Raw genomic sequence first — 9,847 nt, forward strand, 5'->3', positions numbered from 1 at the left:
ATGTTTGTAAACTGTTGCCAACTGCGTGACTTGCCATCCTTGATTTGAAGTCTGGCTTGCATAGGTTACATTACCTTCACCCGAGGCAGGGTGTGACAAAGAGCATCTCATTTCAGTAGGCCTTTAAGATTATTTAATACTTGTTTTGCATGACTGCAAGCTAAAAGTGTTATGTGTGTAATGACAAACCACCTCCAAATCAGAATTGTATTTGACAAGTTTTTACTGAATAAAACCCCCAGAATGTACATGAAACATTGTACACATAAAACACTGAATATCAAGAGTATATGAACGGCCTACCTTGTTTACTTCCCAAATGACATCCTCGGCATGTTTGGCAATCAAGCAAAAATATGACTATGCAAAAAGGAACGGAAAAAAACAGCAAATATTTTCAAAAAATATAAATAATTTTCAACGGTTTGTCATAAAAATCTTGTGTCACTGTCCCCCTCCGTCACACTAACTGGTAGTGTTGGCTACCAAGTTCAGTACTTTTGTAGGTAATGACCAAATTCCCTCGGTACTATCAATTAACGTAAAATCAAACTGTGCCATAGTTCGATACCTTTGTTGCATGTGACGTCATGTCCGGTTTCGGACTGGTCATGTCTGCTTTCAGACTAAACACGGGCTCACGTAAACAATCACTCAAGCAGCACTCAGGCCGGACTCAGCCAAAGTCCCTCTAAGTCATGTTGCCATTTTCAACACCAACACAGTACTTAATAAAAAACAGCTCAAACGTAAACAAACGCGACACTCTTCCAAAATGCGCTAGCTTATTGCTAATTTACATAGGATTTTCCAAAGACAGGCTACTATTAACTTGAGCGATTTTACATGGCGATTTCAAAACCTTGGAATTTGGTAAAGGAAACAACTAAGATTATAGTTAGAATTTTACAGTTTTGTGTAATGAGAACTATTCTTACAATATTGACACTTTGTAGGGCGCAACGTAACAAATACATTTCCTGATAAAAAATCTACTTTCTAGTTGGACAACATACCATAAATAGTTATACAGTGCTGCCATCTAATGGTCTTGGAAGTGCAACTGCATTGCAAATGAGACTAATGTCATCAGAAAACAAGATATAACAACTGGACAGCAGTTCTCATAATCATCATTCTTAAATGCTACATTAAAAAAAATAGCATTAACATAGAACAGTCCCGAAATATGGTATTATTGTTCCAAAATATTGGTAAAAATAATGATGAGTTGTGACACAAGGTGATATTCGCTGATAAGCAGCTGTCTATTGGTTTGAAAAGGAAAGAAGAAATCTTTGTCAATGTGATGACACATGAACCCCAAATGATGACATCACAACTACATGGACACAAAGATCAACATCAACACAATTCACTGGCAAAATATTGTTGACAAATGCAGATTGAAGGTTTTTGCTCAGCCATAAACAGCCAAAGAAGACATCATGTAAGACGAGGAGCAATTTGTGCAGATGTGAAAGAAAAGTCCAAGTGTGATGAGGTCCCTCAGCGATGGAGACATCTCTCTGTGTTCCAGTGCACAAAGCATCCTGGAGGAAGAAGATGACTCAGCACATTCCCAACAAAAGCAGGTGCAGATGTTAGCATGTGGCAGAGTGAACATCATCTTCACACAAAGTCAGAAGAACATTTGGAGGTGCGTGAAAAAGCAAAGTCCTCACTGTGTGCCGACTGCTGTGTGTCACTCAGCCTTCAGCCTTCACGTCTCTCTGAGAGCTCGTTACCACCGTCACCAGCTGTCGGAGCACAAAACGCACCGAGAGCTGCTTTCACTGCTCATGCTAAGCCGACACCTCACTCTGGTGAAGGAAGTCCATCCAGAAGGTGCATCTTCACTATATCACATCTTTTCAGCTTGGAATTCAAGAAGCAGAATTCTGCTCTTCTACTTCCTGACTAGTCTAAGACTAAGTCTCCAAACAGGTTCAGCTTGGCTTCAAGGCTCATGTGCAACCAGCCCTCCAGTGTCTTAGTCAGGTACGGTCATGGTCAAAAGTTTACATACACTTGTAAAGAACATCATGTCATGGCTGACTTCAGTTTCCAATCATTTCTATGACTCTTATTTTTTTGTGATAGAGTGATTGGAGCACATACTTGTTGGTCACAAAAAGCTTTCATGAAGTTTGCTTCTTTTATGAATTTATTATGGGTCTGCTGAAAATGTGCTGGGTCAAAAGTATACATACAGCAATGTTAATATTTGCTTACATGTCCCTTGGCAAGTTTCAGTGCAAAAAAGGCGCTTTTGGTTTCTGAGTTTCTGACCACTCCCTTTTCACAAAATTGGTGCAGTTCAGCTAAATGTGTTGGTTTTCTGACATGTACTTACTTCTTCAGCATTGTCCACACATTTAAGTCAGGACTTTGGGAAGGCCATTCTAAAACCTTAATTCTCTCCTGATTTAGCCATTCCTCTGCCACTTTTGATGTGTGTTTGGGGTCATTGTCCTGTTGGAACACCCAACTACGCCCAAGACCCAACCTCCGGGCTGATGATATTCAGATTCTCATAGTCAGCATTGTCACTGGCGTCCCACTGGATGTGAATTCTCCCTGCCCACTGGGTGTGAGTTTTCCTTGCCCTTTTGTGGGTTCTTCCGAGGATGTTGTAGTCGTAATGGTTTGTACAGTCCTTTGAGACATTTGTGATTTAGGGCTATATAAATAAACATATTTTGAATGTTAGCTTGTCCTTAAGAATTTGGAGCTAATCCTCCTTTGTCATTGTCCCATTTAAATCACCAGTTCCATTGGCAGCAAAACAGACCCAGGTCATAATACTCCCAACAGCATGCTTGACGGTAGGGATGGTGTTCCTGGGATTCAAGGCCTCACCTTTTCTCCTCCAAACATATTGCTGGGTATTGTGGCCAAACAGCTCACTTTTTGCTTCATCTGACATCGCATGGACAAAGATAAGACTTTCTGGAGGAGAGTTCTGTGGTCAGATGTAACAAAAAATGAGCTGTATGGCCACAATACCCAGCAATATGTTTGGAGGAGAAAAGGTGAGTCCTTTAATCCCAGGAACAGCATGCCAACCGTCAAGTATAGTCGTGGAAGTAATATGCTCTGGGCCTGTTTTTCTGCCAACAGAACTGGTGCTTTACAGAGAGTAAATGGGACAATGGAAAAGGAGGATTACCTCCAAATTTTTCTGCACAACCTAAAATCATCAGCCAGGAGATTGGGTATTGGGCGAAGTTGGGTGTTCCAACAGGACAATGACCCCAAAAACATGTCAAAAGTGGTAAAGGAATGGCTAAATCGTGTTAGAATGAAGGTTTTAGAATGGCCTTCCCAAAGTCCTGACTTAAACGTGTGGACAATGCTGAAGAAACAAGTCCATGTCAGAACTGCACTAATTTTGTCAAGAGGAGTGGTCAAAAATTCAACCAGAAGCTTGTGGATGGCTACCAAAAGCACCTTATTGCAGTGAAACTTCCCAAGGGTCATGTAAGCAAATATTAACATTGCTGTATGTATACTTTTGACCCAGCAGATTTGCTCACATTTTAGTAGACCCATAATAAATTCATAAAAGAAGCAAACTTCATGAATGTTTTTTGTGACCAACAAGTATGTGCTCCAATCACTCTATCACAAAAAATAAGGGTTGTAGAAATGATTGGAAACTGAAGACAGCCATGACATTATGTTCTTTACAGGTGTATGTAAACTTTTGACCGCAACTGTACATGAAGACAGACACGCTAAATGGATTGCGCTCTCTACTTTGCTCATTTCAGAGACTCTGCGCAGGAGTTAAGTAGATGAGGTTTGCACATGTTTTAAAACACACAAACCTTTAGTAGATCAGGCCCTTGATGTTCATTATCATGACCCCTCATCAAAAGTTGGCTGTGATACTTTCTATTGCGTGCGCTTACACCAGTATCAAGCTACTCCTAATGGAGGGAAGCTTTTATTTTCCTGCTAAACTTGTAACACGTGTCTACATCACACCTTAAAACAGCAAGTTTGCAAGTTGACCCTTACAAAGATACCAACAATCCAGAATGTTGATGGTAACAGAAACAGAAAGTCAATATTATATTGAATATAGCTGACATAAAAGGTGTATAACAAAGATGAATAAGTAATAAATGATCGTCTTTGTGGGGGTAAACTTACAAAGTGTGTGAGTGATGCTTCACCACTGCTTTGTTTATTGTTCTGGTTTCCAAGAAAGAGAAGATGTTTTACTTACCAGCTGGATCGTATTGGGCTGAAATGAAAGAGAAAGCAGGTGAAATTCACATCTCATGAATGACGGCAGAGACTTGTTGGCGTCTTCCTGAAAGAGGAAACATTTGTGTCCCTCACCTTGTCTGCTTCGGCGACGCTTGATGATGAAGATGATGATGATGGGGGCCGCCAGGAGGACCACCACAGCGAGGACCGCCAGCGTGGCAGTGACGCTCACATTGCCTGTTGGTATGGTGTGATTGATTTTTTTGACAGCTGCTTGATAAGTCACATGAAGGAACATCAGGTGGTTCCATTGACACTATTCAACATGTCCTAGATGTGTCTTTCTCACCTTCATGGCTTGCGTTGCTCAGGATGCTTTTTCTCTCCAGCTTGGTGACCAGGTCCTCCTTGACGCCAGACAGCTGGAACACACATTCGTACTTGCCCCCCACCTCAACCGTCACCTCCACTTTCAGCTCCACAGACAACTGGAAGGTTCCGTCGTGGTTGGGGAGCAGCTCTCCCTGCTCCATGTCCTCGAAGATCTGCTCGCCGTCTTTCCTCCAAAACAAGTCGGCTCGGTCGGGGTAGAAACCTGTCGCCATGCAGCTGGCCGGAGAGGATGGCGTCTTCTGGAGGAGGAACACCTCTGGAAGCTCTGCACAGGAAGTGACCTGGGAATGGAGGATGACGTGGACGGAAGATGGGAGGTAAAGATGGAGATAAATGGAGAGAATGGAGGGAAAGATGTAGAGAATATAAGCGAATAAAGGTAAAGATGGAGAAAAAAGGAAACAATGGAGGTAAAGATGTAACAAATGAAGGTAAGGATGGAGCAAATAAAGGTAAAGAAGGAGAAAATTAAGTTAAGATGGCAACAAATGGAGAGAATGGAGGTAAAGATGTAGAGAATAGAATCAAATAAAGGTAAAGATGGAGAAAAAAGGAAACAATGGAGGTAAAGATGGAGCAAAAAGGAGAGAATGAAGGTAAAGATGTAACAAATGAAGGTGAGGATGGAGCAAAAGGTAAAGAATGAGAAAATGAAGTTAAGATGGCAAAAAAGGAGAGAATGGAGGTAAAGATGGAGAAAAAAGGAAAAAATGAAGGTAAAAAGAAAGAGAAAAGTTGAGCATGAAGTTAAAGATGGAGAGAAAAGGAGAGAATTGAGGTAAAGATGGGGAGAACAAGATATAAGGGAGGTACAGATGGAGCAAATGAAGGTAAAGAAGGAGAGGGAAGGATAAAATTAAGGTAAAGAAGAAAAGAAAAGGAGAGAATGAAGAGGCAATAATGAAGTTAAAGATGGAGAGAAAAGAGAGAATAAAGGTATAAATGGAAAGAATGGAGGTAAAGATAGATAGAAAAGGAGAGAGTAGAGGCAAAGATGTAGAGAAATTGAGAGAATGGAGGTGAAGGAGAGATGAGGCGAGAATGAAGTTAAAGATAAAGAGAAAATGAGAGAAAGAAGGTAAAGATGGAGAGAATTGACATAAAGATTTAGAGAAAGGTTGAGAATAAAAGTAAAAATGGAGAGAAATTGAGAGAATGGAGGTAAAGAAGGAGAGAGAAGGTGAGAATGAAGTTAAAGATAAAGAGAAAAAGAGAGAAAGAAGGTAAAGATGGAGAGAATTGACATAAAGATAGAGAGAAATGTTGAGAATAAAAGCCAAAATGGGGAGAAAAGGAGGAAAATAGATAGAAAAGGAGAGAAAGAAGGTAAAAATGGAGACAAAATGGGAGAAAGAAGGTAAAGATGGAAAAAAATGAGAGAATGAAGGTAAAGAAGGAGAGAGAAGGAGAAAATGGAGGTAAAGATGGAGAGAAAATGATATGATGAGGTAAAGATGGAGAGAAAGAGAGGGAATGGAGGTCAATATGGAGAGAAAAGTTGAGAATAAGAGTAAAAATGGGGAGAAATTGATAGGAATGGAGGTAAAGAAAGAGAGAGAAGGCGAGAATGACGTTAAAGATAAAGAGAAAAGGAGAGAAAGAAGGTAAAGATGGAGAGAATTGACATAAAGATTGAGAGAAATGTTGAGAATAAAAGCAAAAATGGGGAGAAAAGGAGGAAAATAGATAGAAAAGGAGAGAAAGAAGGTGAAAATGCAGACAAAATGGGAGAAAGAAGGTAAAGATGGAAAAAAATGAGAGAATGAAGGTAAAGGAGAGAGAATGAGAAAATGGAGGTAAAGATGGAGAGAAAATGATATAATGAGGTAAAGATGGAGGGAAAGAGAGGGAATGGAGGTCAAGATGGAGAGAAAAGTTGAGAATAAAAGTAAAAATGAGGAGAAGAGGAAGATGGAAAGAAAAGGAGAGAACAAAGGTGAAAACCGATAGAAAATGAGAGAAAGAAAGTAAAAATGGAGACAAAAGGGGAGAAGGAAGGTAAAGAAGGAGAGGAGAAAAAGGAGGTAAAGATGGAGAAAAAATGATATGAGATAAAGATGGAGAGAAAAGGAGAAATGGAGGTAAAGATGGAGAGAAAATTATATAATGAGGTAAAGATGGAGAGAAAAGAAGGTAAAGGTACAGAAAACCGGAGAGAATGGAGGTAAATATGGAGAGAAAAGGAGAGAATGACGGTAAATATAGAGTTAAACAGAGAAAATGGAGGTAAAGATGGAGAAAAAAGGCAAAAATAAAGTTAAAGATGGATAGAAAAAAGAAGAAAGGGAAAGATGCAGAAAAAAGCAGAAATGAAGGTAAAGATGGAGAGAAAGGGTGAGAATGAAGGTAAGGATGGAATAAATGAAGGTACAAATGGAGTGAATAAATAGAAAGGATGGAGAAAAAAGGTGAAAATGAAGTTAAAGATGGAGAGATATGAAGAGAAAGAAGGAAAAGATGCAGAAAAAATGAGAAATGGAAGTAAATATGAGAGAATATGATTGAATAAAGTTAAAGATGGAGAGAAAAGGAGACAATGAAGGTAAATATACAGATAAACAGAGAAAATGGAGGCAAAGATGAAGAAAAAAGGCGAAAGACGTTAAAGATGGAGAGAAAAGAACAGAAAAATGCAGAAAAAGGAGAAATGTAGGTAAAGATGGAGAGAATAGGAGAGAATGAAGGTAAAGATGGAGAGAAAAGGAGACAATGAAGGTAAAAATGTCAAGAAACGGAGAGAATGGAGTTAAAGATGGAGACAATAAAGGCAAATATAGAGATAAACAGAGAAAATGGAGGTAAAGATGGGGAAAAAGGTAAAGACAAAGTTAAAGATGGATAGAAAAAAATAAAAGAAAGGGAAAGATGCAGAAAAAAGGAGAAATGGAGGTAAATATGGTTAGAAAAGGGGAGAATGACGTAAAGATGGAGAGAAAAGGAGAGAATGACGGTAAATATAGAGTTAAACAGAGAAAATGGAGGTAAAGATGGAGAAAAAAGGCAAAAATAAAGTTAAAGCTGGATAGAAAAAAGAAGAAAGGGAAAGATGCAGAAAAAAGCAGAAATGAAGGTAAAGATGGAGAGAAAAGGAGAGAATGATGGTAAATATAGAGTTAAACAGAGAAAATGGAGGTAAAGATGGAGAAAAAAGGCAAAAATAAAGTTAAAGATGGAGGGAAAAAAGAAGAAAGGGAAAGATGCAGAAAAAGCAGAAATGAAGGTAAAGATGGAGAGAAAGGGTGAGAATGAAGGTAAGGATGGAATAAATGAAGGTAAAAATGGAGCGAATAAATAGAAAGGATGGAGAAAAAAGGTGAAAATGAAGTTAAAGATGGAGAGATATGAAGAGAAAGAAGGAAAAGATGCAGAAAAAATGAGAAATGGAAGTAAATTGAGAGAATATGATTGAATAAAGTTAAAGATGGAGAGAAAAGGAGACAATGAGGGTAAATATACAGATAAACAGAGAAAATGGAGGTAAAGATGAAGAAAAAAGGCAAAAGATGTTAAAGATGGAGAGAAAAGAAGAGAAAGATGCAGAAAAAGGAGAAATGTAGGTAAAGATGGAGAGAATAGGAGAGAATGAAGGTAAAGATGGAGAGAAAAGGAGAATGAAGGCAAGGATGGAGCGAATAAAGGCAAAGAAAGAGAAAATGAAGGTACAGATGGAGAGAAAAGAGAAAGAAGGGAAGGATGCAGAAAAAAGGAGGAATGGAGGTAAAGATGGAGGGAATATGAGCAAATAAAGGTAAGAATGGAGAAAAAAGGAGAACATTGAAGTAAAGATGGAGGGAATGAAGGTAAAGAAAGAAAGAGGAGAGAATGGAGGTCAAGATGGAGAGAAAATGAGGTGAATAGAAAAGAGTATGGAGAGAGAGAGTGTAATGTGAGTAATGTTCCTATAGGGGGAGTGCTAACATGTGAGAAGGTGAAAGTACAAGGTGTGCTTCTACCTGTTCTCATTAGGACCTTCTTCCCATACTCCATATACTTCTTCAAGTAAGAAGGACATCCCTCAGTGAAATAATACTTATATTCGGCTAGTAGACGTATGTCCTGGTCCCACTTGAGTTTGGTGGGGAAAGTTTGTTGTTTTTCTGCGGTCCATGTCCATGTCTTCATGTCCAACGATATGAAATCTTCTCCATCATAACTGTGCTGCTGCCAACCTTTAACCTCATCAGTCTCATCATTCCATTCACATCCTGTCATCACCTGGTAAGTGTGAACACCTGAGAGACACAAAGTGTTGTACAGCAGAGTGAAACTAACACACAACATGTCTTTGTTGTAGCTTATTATGGGATGGACAGAGACAAGGTATATCAGTGCAGTAATGTGTGTTTTTAATACACTATCAAAATATCAAATATATTAGAATAGTAGAAAGTTCAACATAAACAAACCTCCAGTTTGGTTGAAACGCTTCTTAAGTATTTCAATGTTGTCTTTGGAGACATGTTGTCTAAAAACTTTTTTCTCTGTTTCTCTCTGCCAGTAGTTTGGATCCTCTGCGGTGATTTTGTTCATCCAGTCCTGTTTGGATTCTGCTTTCCTGATGTTGCTGTCATAGTAACTCATCTCAACTTCATCAACATAACCAACCTCCACACAGAGGTGGGTAGAGTAGCCAGAAATTGTACTCAAGTAAGAGTACTGTTACTTTAGAGATGTATTACTCAAGTAAAAGTAAGGAGTAGTCACCCAAATATTTACTCGAGTAAAAGTAAAAAGTATGTTGTGAAAAAACTACTCAAGTACTGAGTAACTGATGAGTAACCTGTTCGTTTTATGATTCCAGCAACAAATAATGCACAAAAACATAAAAATAGCAATAAGCAAATTCAGAGCCAGGAATATCTCTTAAGCAACTAAAACAATATTATATATTAAATAATCATACAATTAAAATAAAATGAAAATTAAGGCAAATTGAGCCACAATAACTTAACAGCACCATAGGCTCAGTAGGCATTGATTGATTGATTGAAACTTTTATGAGTAGATTGCACAGTACAGTACATATTCCGTACAATTGACCACTAAATGGTAACACCCCAATAAGTTTTTCAACATTTATCAATTACTTAATAAATGACCAAGTCGAGGTGATCTACCTCATATATACATATACATACACACATCATATATATATATATATATATATATATATATATATATATATATATATATATATATATACATACCTTTATATATACAGTATATAATTTAT

At 38.3% G+C, this 9,847-nt stretch overlaps 1 protein-coding gene across 2 annotated transcripts; it reads right to left on the reverse strand.

Moving 5' to 3' along the window:
• Window positions 1–205: 205 nt before the first annotated feature.
• On the reverse strand, window positions 206–9,258 carry LOC133545366 (class I histocompatibility antigen, F10 alpha chain-like). 2 transcript variants are annotated; one of them, XM_061890870.1, is made up of 7 exons: window positions 9,021–9,258; window positions 8,568–8,846; window positions 4,571–4,879; window positions 4,354–4,458; window positions 4,238–4,255; window positions 1,686–1,760; window positions 206–1,553 (listed from the first exon to the last, which is right to left on the reverse strand). In XM_061890870.1, exons 1-6 carry the CDS (start codon window positions 9,193–9,195, stop codon window positions 1,717–1,719), a joined length of 930 nt encoding a protein of 309 aa, XP_061746854.1. In that variant the 5' UTR covers window positions 9,196–9,258; the 3' UTR covers window positions 206–1,553; window positions 1,686–1,716. The 2 variants fall into 2 exon arrangements, with proteins under 2 accessions (XP_061746854.1, XP_061746853.1); XM_061890869.1 differs by having other exon boundaries at window positions 206–1,760.
• Window positions 9,259–9,847: the final 589 nt, after the last annotated feature.

The sequence above is a fragment of the Nerophis ophidion genome, linkage group LG28 (assembly GCF_033978795.1).
Source record: "Nerophis ophidion isolate RoL-2023_Sa linkage group LG28, RoL_Noph_v1.0, whole genome shotgun sequence".
NCBI classification, from domain to species: domain Eukaryota; kingdom Metazoa; phylum Chordata; class Actinopteri; order Syngnathiformes; family Syngnathidae; genus Nerophis; species Nerophis ophidion.